The 19,422-nt window shown below is 52.9% G+C and overlaps 1 protein-coding gene across 1 annotated transcript in view; it reads right to left on the minus strand.

The window, feature by feature from the left end:
• The window catches only part of SRRM3 (serine/arginine repetitive matrix 3), an 84,987-nt gene that overhangs the window by 8,859 nt on the left and 56,706 nt on the right, over positions 1-19,422 (minus strand). The window contains exons 4-11 of the mRNA XM_034965391.3: positions 18,221-18,349; positions 18,058-18,138; positions 17,353-17,382; positions 16,850-16,912; positions 16,683-16,718; positions 13,456-13,506; positions 12,801-12,905; positions 11,107-11,284 (exon numbers count right to left, since the gene is read on the minus strand). Coding sequence (XP_034821282.2) covers positions 11,107-11,284; positions 12,801-12,905; positions 13,456-13,506; positions 16,683-16,718; positions 16,850-16,912; positions 17,353-17,382; positions 18,058-18,138; positions 18,221-18,349 — 673 coding nt within the window. The remainder of the gene's footprint in view (positions 1-11,106; positions 11,285-12,800; positions 12,906-13,455; positions 13,507-16,682; positions 16,719-16,849; positions 16,913-17,352; positions 17,383-18,057; positions 18,139-18,220; positions 18,350-19,422) is intronic.

The raw sequence follows: 19,422 nt of genomic DNA on the forward strand, positions 1-19,422 counted from the left end.
TGGATTGGCCCCTCTTTCATTTTTTTTTTTTATTATTATTTTTGAGACAGAGTCTCGCTCTGCTGCCCAGGCTGGAGTGCAGTGGCACGACCTCAGCTCACTGCAACCTCTGCTTCCTGGGTTCAAGCGATTCTCCTGCTTCAGCCTCCCAAGTAGCTGGGATTATAGGTGCCTGCCACCACGCCTGGCTAATTTTTATATTTTTAGTAGAGACAGGGTTTCACCAAGTTGGCCAGGCTGGTCTTGAGCCCCTGACCTCAGGTGATCCACCTGCCTCGGCCTCCCAAAGTGCTGGGATTACAGGTGTGAGCCATCGTGCCCGGCCTTGGGTTGGCCCCTCTGAGATGGCAGTTGTGTTCTCAACAGGAGACCATCAGCTCCCCTAACACATACTCCCCCCACTTCAGGAGGCAGCCAGGCAGCCAGTGCCCCAACACTTTCAAGCGCCCCCAGCCCACCATTCTTTTCCCTCAACAGGAGGCAAATGAGAACTTCTCTGGGATTTTTATATTTGCAGTTTCTGTCCTATACCCTGGGTCGTCAAAGAGTGCAAAGTGAACACATATGAGGTGGGGGAAGCTTGGGAGCCAATTCACAGTAGTGCATAACTCAAGCTGACGCTGGTCTCCTTCTTTAAGAAATCTTTGCTTGCTACTTTGGTTAGGGGAGGCAGCGCAGCAGGGCAGAGTACGGAACTTAGGAATCAGCCTGGCTGTGAACCCTGGCTCCAACTCTGGAGTTTGAACCTGAGCCAGCTACTTCTTCTTTTTCTTTTCTTTCTTTTTTTCTTTCTTTTTTTTTTTTTTTTTTTTGTTGTTGTTTATTTGTTTTGAGACAGAGTCTCACTCTATTGTCCAGGCTGGAGTGCAATGGCACGATCTTGGCTCACTGTAACCTCCACCTCCCAGGTTCAAGTGATTCTCCTGCCTCAGCCTCCTGAGTAGCTAAGGGATTACAGGCGTGAGCCACCATGTCAAGCTAATTTTTTTTGTATTTTTAGTAGAGATGGGGTTTCACCATGTTGGCCAGGCTGGTCTCGAATTCCTGGCCTCAAGCGATCCACCTGCCTTGGCCTCCTAAAGTGCTGGAATTACAGGCATGAGCCACCCCGCCTGGCCTGAGCCAGCTGCTTCTGACTCAAAGAAAGGAGCCAACAGTAGGCGAGGAAGACCACAGGCCGTGATGGGTCCTTCCCACAGATACTGCAGAACCCTCCTGACTTCCCACTACATTATGCTGAGAGTGGGATGGGAGTGTTAGGAGCAAAAAGGGTCTAGGTTGGATGGCTGTTCACCCCCATCATGGTCCTGTCCCCTACCATCAAGGTCCAAGCCGCCAAGTCCAATCCCCTGTGCTGATCCGGATCCTTCCTGCCTGCTATTTTTGAAGACCAAGCTCTTCCCCACTTCCTTCTCATCTCCTCCAAGTCACGGGCCTGCCATGGCCCAAGATGATAGTCACTGGAAAAGTGGAACACCCTGGAATCGGCCCTGGTGTGAGTTTGTTGTGAGACCTTAAGGCAGTCACCTGACGGTGGGGAGCCTCAGTTTCCCCATTGGTAAAATGGGGATAAGCGGAGTCTTTGCTGGGTCAGCCTATATTGGGGTTGGGAGACTTTTCAGAGTACAACCAACTCATGGTCCTTTCACAGGGTCAGAGCAGTGCAGGAAGGACTGGGGGACCCTATGGGGTGTCCACCAAGTACCAAGATGGCAGAGGATGGGAGGAAGGTACCTCTCATGTCCTTCTCCACCCATCCCTCTGGAAGTCCTCAGGAAGGGGTCACCATGCGCCTGCCAGAGTCTCAGCCTCGTCCTCAGCTTGGCTGGGTCTCATGCTTCCTGGGAAGATCCAAGGCCAAGCACTATGGGATTTCATAGGATGCTCAGAGACCTCCGAACCTCCCCTCCAGGAAGCTGCTTTTTGTGTCTTGGTGCCTCTTGCAGGGATCCCCTCTCCCCACCTCCCACCCACAGCCTGGCTAATGCCTATTGGCATCCCTACCCTCAGCTCCAGGGCGCCTTTTCCAGGCTGCATCACGTCCGCTCCTCTATGATCCCACAGAACCTGGTTCCTTCCTTCCGTATGGACTCTGCCAGGCCGTGCTAGCCAGGGGGCTGCCGTGGTGAGCAGGAGCTTCCCACTCACATTTCAGCTTTTCCCCTCTCATCATGCTCAGTGGTCTTCGTCCGTCCTCCATCCTGGGAGGCCCAGGTCTGCCTGCCTCTCTCCTGGCATGGACATCCAGATGGGGCCTGGCACAAAGGAGGTGCTGGGCACATGTCTGCTTAGTGTGTGTGGGAACGAATGAATGAGTGAGTGAGTGAGTGAATCAGGGACCTTGCCTGCCTCTGAGCCCTGTTCCCAGGAGCCCCTCCTCTCCTTTTTACGACTTGCTACCTGACATGTTTTCTTTTGCTTGTGTAATATATATATATATATTTTTTGAGATGGGGGTCTGGCTCTGCTGCCCAGACTGGAGTACAATGGTGCAATCATAGCTCACTGCAGCCTCCAACTCCTGAGCTCAAGTGATCCCCCCACCTCAGCCTCCTCAGTAGCTGGGTCTACAGGTACACACCGCCATGTCTGGCTATTTATTTTATTTTATTTTTAGTAGAGATGGGGTCTTGCTGTGTTGCTCAGGCTGGTCTCAAACTCCTGGCCTCAAGTGATCCTCCTGCCTCGGCCTCCTAAAGCATTGGGATTACAGGCATGAGCCACTGGGCCCAACCTTTGGGTAAGAAATTTCTGAGGGTCAAGTGGAAAAGATGGTGGAAGGGAGTAGCAAGGGGCAGTGTGTTCACCTGGTCCTGGTACTCTGAAGGACAAGAACAGGTAAACACCTGAGATGTTTTACTCTTGCTTCCTTTGAGGACTTAGACGACCACCCAACTCGTGGGTCCCTGGTCATATCAGAAACTCCTCAAGGACGGACCCTCCTCTTCCTCATGGGGCTTCAACACAGTTTCTCCTGTCAGATCACCAGCACTTTCCTTCTTTTCTTTTCTTTTTCTTTTTTTTTTTTTTTTTTTGAGGGAGCAGGGACTGAGTCTCGCTCTGTTGCCCAGGCTGGAGTGCAGTGGTGCAATCATGGTTCACTGTAGCCTCAAATTCCTGGGCTCAAGCGATACCCCTGCCTTAGCCTCCTGAGTAGCTGGGACTACAGGTGGTACCACCTCGCCTAGCTTGCCCTTTCTTCCTTTCCAAGAGCCACTTGCTGTCTGCCCTCCTGGCACCACCCAGTGTTGAGGAGGATGCTCTGAGTGGGTGAGCTCCCTGACACCTGCCTCCGGGATAAACATGGGGTGGGGTAGGGATGAGTGGCTGGGCCTTCTCTTTTCAAAGCTGAAGATGGAAGCCCGTGGAGGCCTCATAATGGTTGGAATGCTGAATGTCTTTTTCTTTTTCTTTTTTTTTTTTTTTTTTTGAGACTGAGTCTTGTTCTGTCACCCATGCTGGAGTGCAGTGGCACGATCTAGGCTCACTGCAGCCTCTGCCTCCCGGGTTCAAGCGATCCTCCTGCCTCAGCCTCCCAAGTAGCTGGGATTACAGGCATGTAACACCATGCCCGGCTAATTTTTGTATTTTTAGTAGAGATGGGGTTTTGCCATGTTGGCCAGGCTGGTCTCAAACTCCAGACCTCAAGTGATCCGCCCACCTCGGCCTCCCAGAGTGCTGGGATTACAGGCGTGAGCCACCGCACCTGGCCAGAATGCCAAATTTCTGTAGCTGCTCCCAGGTAGGAAAGGAAACAGTTTAAAGGGCAGGGGTGCGGAGGTGGGGTCCCCTAGGGTCCACCTCTGACTCTAGTACCCTCAGTGTGGCTGGATGAGCCCTGGGCTGGGAGTCACAAGTCCCAGGACCTAGTCCTGGTTCTGCCGCTGCACCCTGTGGGCCCCTAGTCCCTGCTGGCTGTTCTTTTGGAATCGTTCTGCTCTGAGGGTTCACATTAAGCTGCTCAAATTCAGAAGATGGAAGGATGCTGAGGGTAGAAGGAGCCCCTGTCTGGGTTGGATCATGGACCAGGCAGCGGGCAGGTAAATTACCTGTAAATTACCTCACAGAGACTTTGCTAAGTAGGCCTTCTAGGTCTCAAACCTGCTCCTGGCCAGCTCACTGCCCTGCCCACTGCCACCCCAAATGAATCTACTATTGCACCCAATAGATGGAAGCTGGAAGCTCAGTCCTGGTGCCCGTTGCTCCTCCAGAGCCCTGCAGCTCCCACCCCAAAGCTCCATCCTGCAGCCAGGGAAGGACTTGAGGAAGCCCAGAGTTCCGTTTGGCCCAGTAGGCCCCCGAGGATGGGATGGGGCTTTTCCCTTGTGCCTGACCTTGGCCAGAACTTCCTCCAGGATCTGAAGGCCGGGAGGCCCCGCACTGGCTCCTCTGTCACTGCCTTTTGCCCGAAAGGGCCCTGAAGGCCAGCGGGGTGACCGAAGTCCCAGGGGCTGGCAGGGATGAAGGGTGAGGAGGGGCTTCGCAGCTACTCCAGACAACAGAAATCAAATTGGCTTCACTGCAGCATACAGTTCAGGAAAGAAACACAAACTTGGAATGCTAAACCACACAGAAATGCATTCGGACAACAGAATGAGAAAGAAGGCGTGAAGGAGGATTTAGGGGTGGAAGTCAGGGATGGAGAGGAAGAAGGAGGGAACAAGGAAGGTGGAGAAGGAGGGGAGATGGGCTAGAAAAGTTGGTCGGGGAAAGTCAAGAAAACCAAATGACAAACCAGGAAACATAGCTTTGTAGCTCATTTGAAGAAAGTGCAAGTTACAAATGAGTAGTCACTAAAATAAAGAAAGAAAAGGGAGGAATATGAAACCAACCAGGGCAAGATCGAGAGAAAGAGAGAGAAAGAAAACCACATTCAAACCAAGCAAAGTGGCAGGGCTTATCTGGAGATGGGAGCGAGAGCGCACAGCGGAGCTGGGATACCTACCTTCTCAGTGCTCAGGGACAGGAATGCAATAATAAAAAAGAAAAGAAGGTCTCCGCATTGGGAATGCAGAATGGGGGAAAGACAGTGACCCTAAACTGTGCTCCCCCTCTGAGCCAGTAGATGGGTGGCCAATGTGGCTTTTGTCTCATCCCAGGGATGGGAGGGGGCTCTTGCACGGCCATTTCTGTTTGCTCTTTTTTTTCCTACTTTTTAAACAATGGGTTCCACTAGCCAAGCTTTCTTTATTGTTCGAACAACAGAAAACCTCCATAGAGCATGCAGGAAGCAGCTGATGGAAGAGAACCACAGGGTGGGCTACAGAGGGGCTGGCAGCATGGGAGAGAGGCCCATGCCGGGGGAGAGGGATGGAAAGGAAGAGAGAGAGACAGGAGGCAGACAGACAGAGAGACAGACGAACAGACAAAGTCAGGCAGAGATAGAAATGGGAAGAGAAGGAGAAAGAGAAACAGAAAGACAGAAACAATGACAGAAGCAAACAGAAACAGAGAGGCAGGAAGAGAGAAAGGTGCCCCCAGACAGAAAGAGGAGACAAGCACTGTTTAAACAAGGCCAATCGGAGTGGACAGATGGGTGAAGGGAAAACGCGCATTTAAAAGGGAAGGCAACCACAGAGCCGATCTGGAGGAGTGACCCTGCCTCAGGTCAGTCCCACTCCTTTCCCTCTGGCTTTGGCATCCTTTTAGCAAAATTCATCCCTTTTGCTTTTTCTGTTCCTGTATAAGGCAGGTCAGGGGGTGCCTTGGCACCTCTTCTTGGGGGTCACCTGAGGCTGCCCATTACATGATAAAATTTGGACCACAGGGAGAAGCCAGAGACAGCCCCAAGGCCATGATCCTGAGCCTTCTCTGCCACCCTCACCTAAGGGTGTCACCTTCCAGGCAGCCCCGGACACTGTAGGGTTTTTTGTTTTTTGGGGTTTTTTTTTTGAGATGGAGTCTCGCTCTGTCACCCAGGCTGGAGTGCAGTGGTGCGATCTCAACTTACTGCAACCTCTGCCTCCTGGGTTCAAGTGATTCTCCTGACTCAGCCTCCCGAGTAGCTGGGACTACAGACAGGATGATAGCTCACTGTAGCCTCCAACTCCTGGGCTCAAGTGATCCTCCCACCTCGGCCTTCCAAGTAGCTGGGATTGTAGGCATGCACCATCACATCTGGCTAATTAAAAAAAATTTTTTTTTTGTAGAGATAGGGGTCTTGCTATGTTGCCCAGGCTGATTTCAAACTCCTGGTCTCAAGTGATCTTCCTGCCTCGCCCTTCCAAAGTACTGGCATTACCGGCATAAGTCACTGTGACTGCCCCATCCCCTGAAACTTCTAACGCTAGAGACTTCGAAGGTGAGCAGGTGGCCCCTGGGACAGGAATGCAATAATAAAATAGAAAAGACGGCAAACTCTGTATACTCTTTCTGGGCCTTGGGAGGGTGAGCCTAGCACCAGGTTCTGCTGGTGGGGGCTGGAGGGAGGCCAGTGAAGGCACCAGGTAAGACTGGACAGGAGGGCTTCTCCCAGGAGGTCTCCTGATCAGTATCTTCCTCTTTCATCCTACATTGTGTGACCTTGAGTGACTCTCTTCCCTCTCTGTGCCTCGATATTTATTTCCCCACATGTATGAACTGTGAGGGTTTAGGGTTCCCTGAGTCACAGAAGCAACAATCATATGAGTTTCTGTAATGTGGGGGCCACCTGCACCCGGGTCTCTCAGTGTAGGCAGACCTTGGTCTAGGGACATGAGAGAGCAGGAAGCTGATTTCTGGATGGGTCTAATGGGGGAAAGCAGGAGCTGAGACAACCAGCAACCACCTCCCAAATCCTCCTTCTGCTCAGGGCTCCTGGACTGTGCTTCCCATTTTCCACCCTCTCCACAGCTTAGCTGGAGCCTAGAGGTCAGAGTCAGAGGGCTGGAGTCTATTTTTTGTTGTTGTTGTTGTTTGTTTTGAGACAGGGTCTTGCTCTGTTGCCCAAGCTGGAGTGCAATGGCGCAATCATGGCTCACTGCAGCCTCAAACTTCTGGGTTCAAGCAATCCTCCTGTCTCAGTCTCCTGAGTAGCTGGGATTACAGGTGTATTCCACCATGCCCAGCTTTTTCTTTTAAATTTTTGTAGTGACAGGGTCTTGCAGTGTTGCCCAGGCTGGAGTACAGTGGTGCCAATCATGGCTTACTGCAGCCTTGGACTCCTGAGCTCAAGTGATTCTCCTCCGTCATCTCCCTCAGTAGACGAGACTATAGGCACATGCCACCATGCCTGGCTGATTAAAAAAATATATATATTTTTTGTAGAGGTACAGTCTTGTTCTGTTGACCAGTCAGTCTGGAACTGCAGGCCTCAAGTGATCCTCCTGCCTCAGCCTCCCAAAGTGCTGGGATTACAGGTGTGAGCCACTGCGCCCTGCCTGGGGTCTACTTTTGGATCTACCTCTAAATAGCTGTGTGACCTTGAGCCAGTCACTTGACCTCTCAGAGCTGCAGTTTCTCCTGTAAGCATCAGAACCCAGAAAGTCCTGTGGGGTTCAACCATCACCTGGGATGGGCCAACAAAGGGGTTTATTGGGAGTAACCACATCACTGGCCTCAGTCTCGAGATCAAGATGGATTTTTTTTTTTTTTTGAGACAGAGTCTCGCTCTTGTCATCCAGGCTGGAGTGCAATGGCACAATCTCAGCTCACTGCAACCTCTGCCTCCTGGGTTCAAGCGATCCTCCTGCCTCAGCCTCCCAAGTAGCTGGGATTACAGGTGCCCACCATGCCTGGCTATTTTTTTTTTTTTTCCGAGACGGAGTCTCACTCTGTCACCTAGGCTGGAGTGCAGTGGTATGATCTCCGCTCACTGCAACCTCTGCCTCCCAGGTTCAAGTGATTTTCCTGCCTCAGCTTCCTGAGTAGCTGAGATTACAGGCATGCACCACCATGCCTGGCTAATTTTTTTGTATTTTTAGTAGAGACGGGGGTTTGCCATGTTAGCCAGGCTGGTCTCGAACTCCTGACCTCAGGTGATCTGCCCGCCTCAGCCTCCCGAAGTGCTGGGATTACAGTTGTGAGCCACCATGGCCAGCCGAATTTTTGTATTTTTAGTAGAGCTGGGGTTTCACCATGTTGGTCAGGCTGGTCTTGAGCTCCTGACCTCAGGTGATCCGTCCCCCTCAGCCTCCCAAAGTGCTAGGATTACAGGTGTGAGCCACTGTGCCCAGCCCAAGATGGAATTTTTTGCTTGCCTGAAGTGTCTCAGCTAAACTCTGCCAGGTGCCTTCAGACCTCTCATTCCTCCACATTTTCCTAAGGATCTTAGTCTGAGGTCTGACACTGATGGTCCTGAACAGCCTGTCCTGCTCCCTGTCCCCTGTGTCCAGCCCATTATACTAAACTGAATCAAGGAGTAGCAGCAAGCTCCAAGAAGCTCCCTGGGCAACCCAGGACAAGTCTCTTCCCCTCCCTGGGTCTCCCGCTTCTCTCCAGCTTCCTGGGGAACGTAGCAGCACAGGCTGCACCACTGTAGTTAATTTAAAATCTGCGGCAGCTCCAGCCTGTGCCTGGAGTTGAAAGGAGGATTTGCTGCCGCTGCTGACTTGGCAGGAGCTGTTGGTGTGGGAGTGATTTTTTTTTAGAGTTATCTTCCCTTTTAAATTCAGATTACAAAGGAAAAAAAAGTATATAGAGATGTGTATATGATTAATGTTCACTTAAAATTCAAAAGCCATCTCTGCATTAAGAGGAAAGGTTCCCACAGTAACACACACAAAAAGAAAATTCTAGAACATAGAAGATAGAAAAAAAAAAACCCAGAGAGAGAGAGTTTGCATTTCTGTACATTAAAATAGGGGGGGGAAAAAAGGAAAAGGAAATAAAAACAAAACAACAGAAAAAGTTACATAAACTTGCCCACCCTCTTCCCTCACCAGCTAAACAAGAAATGGAATCACAGTATTACCACGTTTCAAATGGGAGGCTAAAAAACAAACAAAAACATAGACGGGGTTAAAAAATGTTGAGCTTTCCTTTTTTTCCGTTTGTTTCTCTCTCTCTTTTTTTTCTTTTCTTTTTTTTTTTAAAGGTATCGTCCAAGAATACCACCCCCAGTATTTTTTCCCGAAGATGGTTTCGTTCATGGTAAAGTCTGGGACCCCTCTCCCATCCCCCATCTCACTTTTCTGCATATGAGCAAGAACTAGCCTCTTTTGACTCCTCAGGGGTCTTTTTAAGGCAGAGAGGCAGGGATCTGAATGCAGGTTTGAGACCCGGGATGCTCTGAAGTCCCAGATATCCCAGGGCCCCAAGGGTGAGGGATAGGATTTGGGGACCATGCTTGGTGAAAGGAGTCACAAAATGCCGTCTCCAAGAAAACTCCCAAGGCTGTGCCAAACTAGAGTCCCATGCTGGGAGGGAGACAAGATGTGGGTGCTTCAGAAGCTCCCGCCCCAAGGCTGGTGGCTGGGTCCCCTTCCCCGACTGCCCTATCCTGGGGATGCCTAGATGCTGTGGCCATTTTGTCTGCATTGGGGAGGGGGTGGAGGTGGGATCATTGCTCAGGACTCCAGGGCTGGAGAGAGGACCAGAGGTACAAAGGGACCCACTTCCAGCCCTGACTTCAGAGAACCTGCATCTCTGTGTCTCTTGGGAGGCCCCAGAAGGGTGGATGAGAAGCTGGCAAGAAGGTGTTTCGGGTCCTGTGCTCTTGGGACTCCATGCCCACAGGGGTGGGGGATGGTGGGTGCCCCTCTTGTGGGTTGTTAATCCTCTCCAGCCTCTGCCATGCTACCCTCAGCTACCTCTGCCTGCCCTCAACCCCCTCCCAAGACAGATCCGGGGACATCAGTGTCATCCTCCCTGCGCGGCCCAACCAAAACCCCCAGAGCCCAGGAGCCTGGTGCCTGGTCCAGGTGGGACAGTCTAGAGACAGGTAAATGTCCTTCAATAAAACTTAACCTTGAGACCAAGAGCCTTCAGTCAGCTGCCCTTGACTTTCCTCTCTGAGGCCGTGGGAGTAAAGGGTGTTTGAGAAAAGAAAGGGAGTGAAAGGAAACAGCCAAAAATCAAAATGAAACTGACCAACACGTACATGTTTGCTGCTGAGACCTGAGGTCTGGGGAGGGGCAGCTCTCCCACTCCCAGCTGAGGCTTTGGGGTTGGGTGGGGGGCAGTCTGCGGGTCTGGGAAGGAACTGCAGGCCTCCCCACCCCAAGCCACCCCCCCACCCACCCCAGTGCCCCTGCCAGCACTGCAGCCCCCTCTCTCTGAGGGGTCTCAACTGTGTACTCTATAATCAACAGACCAGAAGGGGATGTGGACCTTCCCTGGGGTCTGGGAGAAGCCCCAACCCAGGCCCAGCCCATCCATCTGGGGACAGGCTAAGACGTCTCTCTCCTCTGCCAGTTCCCCCATTGCACCTGCCTGTAGGTCTTCGGGCATCTGTGCCCCTCTTGGAGGAAGGGTGGGGACAGTTTTGGGGGTGTTGGTGTGGGGTCTCTGAGGCACCCTGGCAGGTGCCTCAGGAGGGTGGCCGTGGGAAGAGGAGCCGGCAGGTTTGAGACACCTGTCCAAGTGTGGGCGGTGCCTGGAAAAGGGCAGAGTCTCCTCAGAGCAGGGACTTTAGAGGGCAGAGGGACTGAGATGGGGGAGGGGGCTGAGGGAGGGAGGGGCTGGGGAGAAGATTGAGGGAGGGGGAGGGGGGTGCTCAGAGGTGGGGCCAGGGCTTGGTGGGAAGAGGGAGACTCAGGGCCCAGGTGGTGCCCAGTGGGGGGTCCTGTCTCTCGAATCCTGCTCCTGCCTGGGACTCCTATCAATGTCCATGCCCCTCCCACCCTAATATGCCTGGGGAGGGCACGAGACCCTGATTCCTCCCCAGCCCTGTACCCAACTCAGTGCCCCGCGGTCAACCCCCCTCTGGCCTTCAGTTTGCCAAGCGCAAGGGTGGCCCAAGACCGCAGGCGCCCCTCACCCTGACACCAGGGCCAGGTGGGCGCAACGGCCTAGCACTCCCGGCGGCTCCCGAGCCAGGACGCCCCCAGCGGGGAGCCGAGGAGGGAGGAAGCGGCCGCCCCCGCCCCCATGCCACACTTATCGCCCCCTGCCCCGCTGGCGACCCGCCCGACCACGCACGGCGCAGCCCGCGGCGCGGGAACCCTCCGCAAAGCGAAGCGTACGTACATCGGGCGGGCTGTGCGCCGAGCCGGGGCGGCCCCCGTGCGCTCCGCTCCGCTGCCCGCTGCCGCCGTTCCGCTGGGGCGACCCCCATCCGCTGCCGCCCGACGGGGAAGGCGACCGGCTTCCGCTGGACCGCTGGCTGCCCGTCTTTCGCCCTTCGTCTCGGTGCTTGGGGCTCAGCCTGGGGTTAGGCGCCAGGAAGAATGGGGGAGTCGGCGTGGGACAGCCTCTTTGCAAGCAGTTGCGCCTCCTCTTTCCCCCTTCCCCAGCACGGGGAAAGACAGCAGCCCCCCACCTGCCTTTTCACCATGCTGGGAACCTTTCCACTTAGAGAGGGCTTGACCAGGGTGAGCCAGCGAGGCTGTGCCTCGATTTCCAATTCCGGCGGAGGCTTAGGGGCCTTAGGGCAGCTCTTCCTCAAGTTATCACTCCCCCGGTAAATTTCTCTTTTTAAAAATTATTATTAGGCTGGGCTTGGTGGCTCACGCCTGTAATCCCAGCACTTTGGGAGGCCGAGACAGGCGGATCGCTTGAGGTCAGGAATTCGAGACCAGGCTGGTCGAAATGGCGAAATCCCATCTCCACTAAAAATACAAAAATTAGTCGGGCATGGTGGTGCACGCCTGTAATCTCAGCTACTCGGGTGGCTGAGGCTGGAGAATTGCTTGAATCCCGGAGGCGGAGGTTGTAGTGAGCCAAGATTGCACCACTGCTCTCCAGCCTGGGCAACACAGCAATACTCGTCTCAAAATATATATTATTATATATAAATATATATAATAATATATAAATATATTAAATATATAAATATATAACATAATTAAATATAAATATATAAAATATATAAATATTAAATATACAATATATAAATACATAAATATATTAAATATATAAATATTTATAATATTTATATATAAATATAGAAATATATTAAATATATATTATATAAATATTAAAATACATATCTATATTTATATTTATAGATATATTTATATATCTATATATCTCTATATAAATATATATTATATAAATATTAAAATATATATCTATATTTATATTTATACATATATTTATATATCTATATTTATATATATTTATATTTATAGATATCTATATTTATATATATTTATATTTATAGATATCTATATTTAAATATATATTTATATTTAGATATCTATATTTATATATTTATAGATATATTTATATATCTATATTTATATATTTATATAGATATATAAATATATATAAATTAAAATATAAAAATATAAAATATATTAATATATATTAAATATATATTAATATATGTTAAATATATATTAATATTTATATATAAATATATAAAATAATTAAATATAAATATATTAAATATATAAAAATATATAAATATTAAATATATAAATATATATAATTATATATGATAAAAGTAATAATTATTATTATTACTTTTAATTAAAGAAGGAAGTCTATGTTGCCCAGGCTGGTCTCGAACTCCTGGCCTCAAGCGATCCTTCTGCCTTGGCCTCCCAAAGTGCTGAGATTACAGCAGTGAGCCACCACACCTGACCACCCCTGATAAACTTCTACCCACCGATGAATTGACATTCTGTCTACCAGCCCTGCTCCCCAGCCCTTGGGGGTGTTTAATCTGCAACCCTCATCCCCCACCAGGAGAAAGCCTCCCAGAGGCCCAGGCCTACCTGCTGGGAGATCTGGAATCACTGTAGTGGGAGGAGAGGGAGGGGCTGTGGGAGCTGCCACTGCTATGGCGATGAGACCTCCGGCCTGGGGACTCTGTGTGAGGCCTGGCGTGGATGAGGGAAATCAGCCTGTACCTCAATTCTGCCCCCTGTGATCCCCCCAGCCCCCAAGTTGCCCAGCCTCCCACCAGGATCCCAGTGGAACCCTACTGAAAGCCAGTGTTCATCAGTCCCCTAAAGTCTCCTATAAAAGGTACATCAGCAGTGTTGGTGCTGGCTGCAGAGCCTATCTGATCCATATGGGTCATCTGTGAGAATTAGGAAAAGGCTCCCTTTTCTCTAGACAACCCCAGCCTCCCAAGACCCCCCTCAGCCCTCACCAGGTGATCCTGGGACTTGTGGGGTGGGAGGAAGGAGGGTGGAGGAGTCACGAGGACTGGGCTTGGAAGGACCCTGGATTGGAAGGCAAGAGGCCTGGGTTTCGATTCAAGCTCTGACTCAGCAAGAGCCCTTGGCTTTCTTTCTAGATCTTAATTTTTCCATCTGGGCAAAATGAGCTACCTTTAATGGCCTGATTCTGTGATTCTAAAAGGCCTAGTTTGCTGGGGCGGGAAGGAGAACGAATGGGGGGCTGGAGAGTAGGGAGGGCGCTTACCTCTTCTTCTCTTTGTTCTTCTCTTTTCTTTTGCACTTGGAGCTTCGAGATCTGCAGAGAGCAGAGACCACAGTGATGGTGTGGCCCGGGGAGGGTGTGGCCTTCGTGCCCTGGAGCCTGGGTATACTCAGGTGTGGATCTGAGATTTGTTCCACTCTAGGGCCTAAGCCCCATGGCTGGCGGGGACTTTTCCATCCTACTCCACCCCTTTGTCCCTTTCACTCAGCCAAAGCTCCGGCCTTCCTCCTCCTGGAAGTCCTGGCCCGTGAACACCTCCCTGGGTCGCAAATGCTGCCCAGTCTGGGAGGGCCACAGAAGTGTGGCTGGCCCCAGATAAAGTGGGGTGCTATAGCCGGGCGCGGTGGCTCACACCTTTAATCTCAGCACTTTGGGAGGCTGAGGCCAGTGGATCACTTGAAGTCAGGAGTTTGAGACCAGCCTGACCAACATGGAGAAACCCAGTCTCTACTAAAAATACAAAATTAGCCAGGCGTGGTGGTGTGTGCCTGTAATCCCAGCTACTAGGGAGGCTGAGGCAAGAGAATCGCTTGAACCTGGGAGGCGGAGGTTGCGTGAGCTGAGATCGCGCCTTTGCACTCCAGCCTGGGCAATAAGAGTGAAACTCCGTCTCAGGAAAAAAAAAAAAAAAAAAAAAGGCAGGGGTTGCTGTTTGCAGGTGTGGCAGCCTCAAGCCTTAGGTCTGGGCCAGATAGAAATGGTGATTTGCTCTTGTCTTTTGGTACTGGACTTGGGACATGCCCAATACTCATTCCCTTGAGTATTGGGGTATGGCCTGATAATCACACCTCCTGTGCCCCCTTCCTCCGTGTGTTCCCAGACTGGCCCAGCCCTAGGCCAGCTCACCAGGGGTTTAGGAAAGAAATGCTTTCCCAAGGGCATGATGTCCCTGCTTTTTTTTTTTTTTTTTTTTTTTTTGTCTTGAGACGGAGTCCCGCTCTGTTGCCCAGGCTGGTGTGCAGTGGCACAATCTCAGCTCACTGCAACCTCCACCTTGCAGGTTCAAGCAATTCTCATGCCTCAGCCTCCCAAGTAGCTGGGATTACAGTTGCCTGCCACCACGTCTGGCTATTTTTTTGTTTGTTTGTTTGTTTATTTGTTTTAGTAGAAACAGGATTTCACCATGTTGGCCAGGCTGGTCTCGAACTCCTGGCCTCAAGTGATCTGCCCACCTCAGCCCTCCAAAGTGCTGGGATTACAGATGTGAGCCACCGTGCCTGGCCAATCTCCCTGCTTTTGAATGACATCTCTGGATCCATCTCCAGGGCTGCCCCCTCCCAACTCCCACAGCTTCCTGTCACATCCCATCCAGCCCTCTGGGGCAAGCCCCCCAACCCAGCACCCTCTACCTTTGATGAAAGGCCTGAGAAGCTTCTGGTTAGCCCTCAAAGGTCTCACCCAACCCCAATCCTCAGCCCCATCCTCCCTGGTGCCACCAGATCCCTTCAGTCCTTCTGACCCCAAAACAAAGCCATACTAAGGAACACAGAAATGTGCTCCCACAGGAGCAGAGTGACTGCGGGGAAGGCCCGGAGGCTATGGGTTTGGGTGCTGGAGCCTGCTTTGGGCTTCAGTCTCCCCATTGGAAGCTGGTCTATTCCTAGTTCACTTTTAGGACCTGTCCAGGAAGGATGGGAGCTGGCCAGAGGGTGTGTGTAAGCTAATGGTGGCCACTTGGGGACAGTAGGGACCCACACTGATCCATAGACACTGGGAGGCCAGGGGAAGATGAAAAATTGGGGACATTGGAGGGGCAGGATTAGGTGTTTATGTAGGCTCCTCCCCTACTTGGCAAATTCCCACTACAAAGAAGGAACTCCAGACTCTGCCCTTCCTCTGGGCTGCTGGAAGGGGGTCTGGCTCTGATGCCACCTCTGGAATGTGACTGCCCCACAACTTCCTTCCGAGCTCTCCTCTCCTCTCCTTTCCCTTTTCCCTTCTTTTCCTTTTCTTTTCTTTCTTTCTTTCTTTATTTTTTTTGAGACGGAGTCTTGCTCTGTCGCCCAGACTGGAGTGCAGTGGTGCGATCTCAGCTCCCTGTAATTTCCTCCTCCCAGTATCAAGCGATTCTCCTACCTCAGCCTCCCAAGTAGCTGGGATTACAGGCACCCGCCACCATGCCCAGATAATTTTTGTATTTTCAGTAGAGACTGACTATGTTGGCCAAGCTGGTCTCAAAGTCCTGACTTCAAATGATCCAGCCACCTCGGCCTCCCAAAGTGCTGGGATTACAGGCATGAGCCACCACACCCAGACTTTTTTTTTTTTTTTTTTTCTGAGACAGAATCTTGCTGTGTCACCCAGGCTGGAGTGCTGTGCACTCCACTGCAATCTCTTGGCTCACTGCAACCTCCACCACCCGGGTTCAAGTGATTCTCCTGCCTCAGCCTCCCGAGTAGCTGGGATTACAGGCGCTTGCCACCACACCCAGCTAATTTTCGTATTTTTAGTAGAGACAGGATTTCACCATGTTGACCAGGCTGGTCTCAAACTCCTGGCCTCAAGCGATCCACCTGCCTCAGCCTCCCACAGTGCTAGGATTATAGGTGTGAGCCACCGTGCCTGGCTCAGGCTGTTTTCTGCTTTCTCAGCAACCCTCTTCTCCTGCACCACTCTGCCTCCACCTGGACTCCTGCCTTTCACTTCCTCTCCCCTCCCCCAGTCCACCCTGAACAAGCCACTGCCCTGCTCAGAGCTCCCCCACACTAACCCCCAGCCCTCCTGGGTGGAGGATGGCTCCATAACATGGCAGTCAAACCTGTTGGGAGGCTAGCACCTGTCCCTGAGAAACTACCTCTAGCCACAGCTCCCCGACCCTGCCTCCTATCCATGGAGCCCTCCCAGCTCACAGAGGTCCTCCTGCCTCGTGAGCTATTTCCCTGCAAATTCAGGGTCTCGGTGTTTCTGCTTGCCTAACCGGCAACTCCACAGACAGACACACCCCTTGGGCACTGGACCTGCCATGTTGTCTAGAAATTCTTGGGGTCACCATGTCACGGCTGATGCATGGGGCAGGCAAGGGTTGCAAACAGTTGGTTTTCATGCTCCTTCTCCACTGCCCTGTCCCCGCAGCCTGGCTCTGGGAAGGAACCCTGGAGCTGAAGGATGGAGCCCTGTGGGACCCTCAAAACCCCATCCCATCATTGCGTCCTTTGGGCTTTGGTTCCTTAAGGGACCACTGACCATATCCTCTGCAAAGCGCCGCTCACCTGTGCCGTCTCTTCCTCCGGGACCCAGAATCAGACCTGTAGGGCGATAAAGGAGTTCTCTTGAGCCTGCCTGGGGTGGCCCAGGGGAGACCTATGGAGGGCCACAGCCCTGGCCCTGGGCCCCACGGGAGGAAGAGGAGGCCCCAGGGTGGGGGCAGCAAGGGTACCTGTCTCGGCGATGCTTCTTCACACTCTTCTTCTTCTTGCGGAGGGGTGAGGAGCTCCCACAGCTGTGGACACAGGGAGGTGGGCTCTAGTGAGCTGGGGTGGGGGGTAGGGGGCTGGAAATGGCTGGAGAGACCTGGGTGCTTGGGACATTGAAGCTGGAAAGGGAATTCCAGGCCAGGAAGCCCAAGGTCCCTTGTACAGAGTGACCCGAGGCCCCAAGGGTCGCCAAGGTCCCTCAGGGTAGTTGATGGCGCTGCCTATGTTGTCCCCAAGTCACCCTTCCAGCCCCCTGGCATTGTGGGCAACGATAGTTTCAAACCCAGACGTCAGAGGCTCCAACGGTGGGATTCATGGCCTCTGTAGGGGCAAAACTTGCACCTTGGCAGTGTCCAGGTGCAGGCCCTGAGGGTCCAGGCCTCCGGCCTCTGGGGGATGGCCTTGGAATCTCTCCCACCCACAGACATCCCCCGCCCTGGCCCCAGCCAGCTCTGTCCCCACTGACCTGCATTCGGACTCCAGTCTCCTCTTTTTGCTGAGGGCAGATGCCAGGAAGAAAGGACAGACGGATGGATGGGGTTAGTTGGGGCCCCAGACACTTGCCAGGGTCTCACGCAGGACAGGGGAGGGTGGACAGAGAGATTCGGGGATGGCAGATGAGGCCCCTCCTCCCCAGGGCCACTCGCACTAGTGTTGGTGGGCACGGGACCCCTGGGAGGGCAGAGGGGGACTGGGAGCAGGTGCTGGTAACACACGGGCCCGGTCAGTGAGTCTGGCTCTGGGGGATTCAGTGAGAGGCAGGTGCTAGAGAAGGGCTCAGTGAGGGGCGGATCCCAGATAAGGGGAGGGGCTCCATGAGGGGTGGGGCCTAGTGGGGAGAGGACCTCGATGAGGGGCGGGTCCTAGAGAAGGGGAGGGGCTCGGTGAGGGGCGGGCCCCAGAGAAGGGGAGGGGCTCCTTGGGGGCGGAACCTAGCGAAGGGGAGGGGCTTGTCGAGGGGCGGGCCCTAGCGAGGGGAGGAGCTTGAGGCCTGGGGTGGGTTCAGTTATCCGGAGGGCACCTAGTCGGGGGACGGCACGGGGAGGCCGAGGGAGGGGCTCAGAGAGGGGCGGGGCTCACAAATGCTGCATGGTTGTGAGCCAGGGACGGGCATCCGGGGAGAGACCCCACCTCCTCCTCCCTTCCCGCTCCGGTCAGGCGCGGTTCTCACCGGCTTCTCCGGTGGCCGCCTTTCTTTTTCTTCTTTTTCTTGGGAGGGGGCGATGCCGAGCTGCTAGACCAATGCTTGGTCCTGGGGGAGAAGAGGCGGGGGTGGGGGCGGTGAGGGGGGGCAGCCCCGCGCGCCCCCCACCCCTGCCGCGGCGGCCGCTGACCTGTACCCGCGGTGGCCGCGGTAGCAGGCGGCCGGGCAGTCACAGTCCACTGGGCCGTCGTCATCGTCAAAGGGCGCGTACTCCAGGCCAGGCTCAGCGCCCTCGGTCAGCCGCGGGGTCTCCGCCACACTGCCGGCGACAGGGACGCTCACCACCAGTCTCGGGACGGCTTTTCTCCACCCCGTTTCTCGGCGCAGGGGGCCTGACCTAGCCCCGCAAGTCTGCGGGCTGCTACCCGGCTGGGGGAGGGGCGAGGGGTACCTGCGGCCCCTGGCCTTACAGGGCTAGGCAGAGATTTGGGGAACCCAACGGGGCACATCCCCTACAGGTCCCCGACCTCACGGTACAATCTTTTGCAAAAAAGAAAGAAGATAACCGAGCCCCTTATTTAGCCCGCACCCCTTCTGAGTTCTCACCATCTCAGTAAGCCCCCTCCTCTTTTTTTTTTTTTTATTTTGGAGATAGGGTCTTGCTCTGTTGCTCAGGCTGGGTTGCAGCGGTGAGATCATAGCTCACTGCAGCCTTGAACTTCTGGGCCCAAGCGATCCTCCTCAGCCTCTTGAGTAGCTGGGACTACAGGCGTGGACCCCCACCCTGGCTAATTTGAAAAATTTTGCAGAGACGGGGTCTCACTATGTTGCTCAGGCTGGTTTCGAACTCCTGGCCTCAAGCGATCCTCCCGTTTGATCTCTCAAATTGCTGGAATTCCAGGCATGAGCCACCCTGCAGTCGTGGGTGGGGTGTGTGTGTGGCTACTCCTTAGATGAGGCTCCTCTTCCTCACTGAATCCCCTCCATATCCTAGCCCCATTCATTGAAGCCCTCCCCCTCAGTGAACCCCCCATTTGATCCCTGTGCCCCTAACCCTACTGTCCTATTCTGGGAACCCCATCCCCACCCCTCCTTTCTCTCACTGAACCCTAATTTCTCTTTTCTTTCTTTTTTTTTTTTTCAGTCTCACTCTGTTGTCCTGGCTGGAGTGCAGGGGCCCGATCTCGCCTCACTGCAACCTCTGCCTGCTGCAATCTCCTGCAATCTCACCTCACTGCAACCTCCGCTTCCTGGGTTCAAGTGATTCTCCTGCCTCAGCCTCCCGAGTAGCTGGAATTACAGGTGCCCGCTAATTTTTGTATTTTTAGTAGAGACGGGGTTTCTCCATGTTAGCCAGGCTGGTATGGAACTCCCGATCTCAGATGATCTGCC

The sequence above is a fragment of the Pan paniscus genome, chromosome 6 (genome assembly GCF_029289425.2).
Source record: "Pan paniscus chromosome 6, NHGRI_mPanPan1-v2.0_pri, whole genome shotgun sequence".
Classification (NCBI taxonomy): Eukaryota; Metazoa; Chordata; class Mammalia; order Primates; family Hominidae; genus Pan; species Pan paniscus.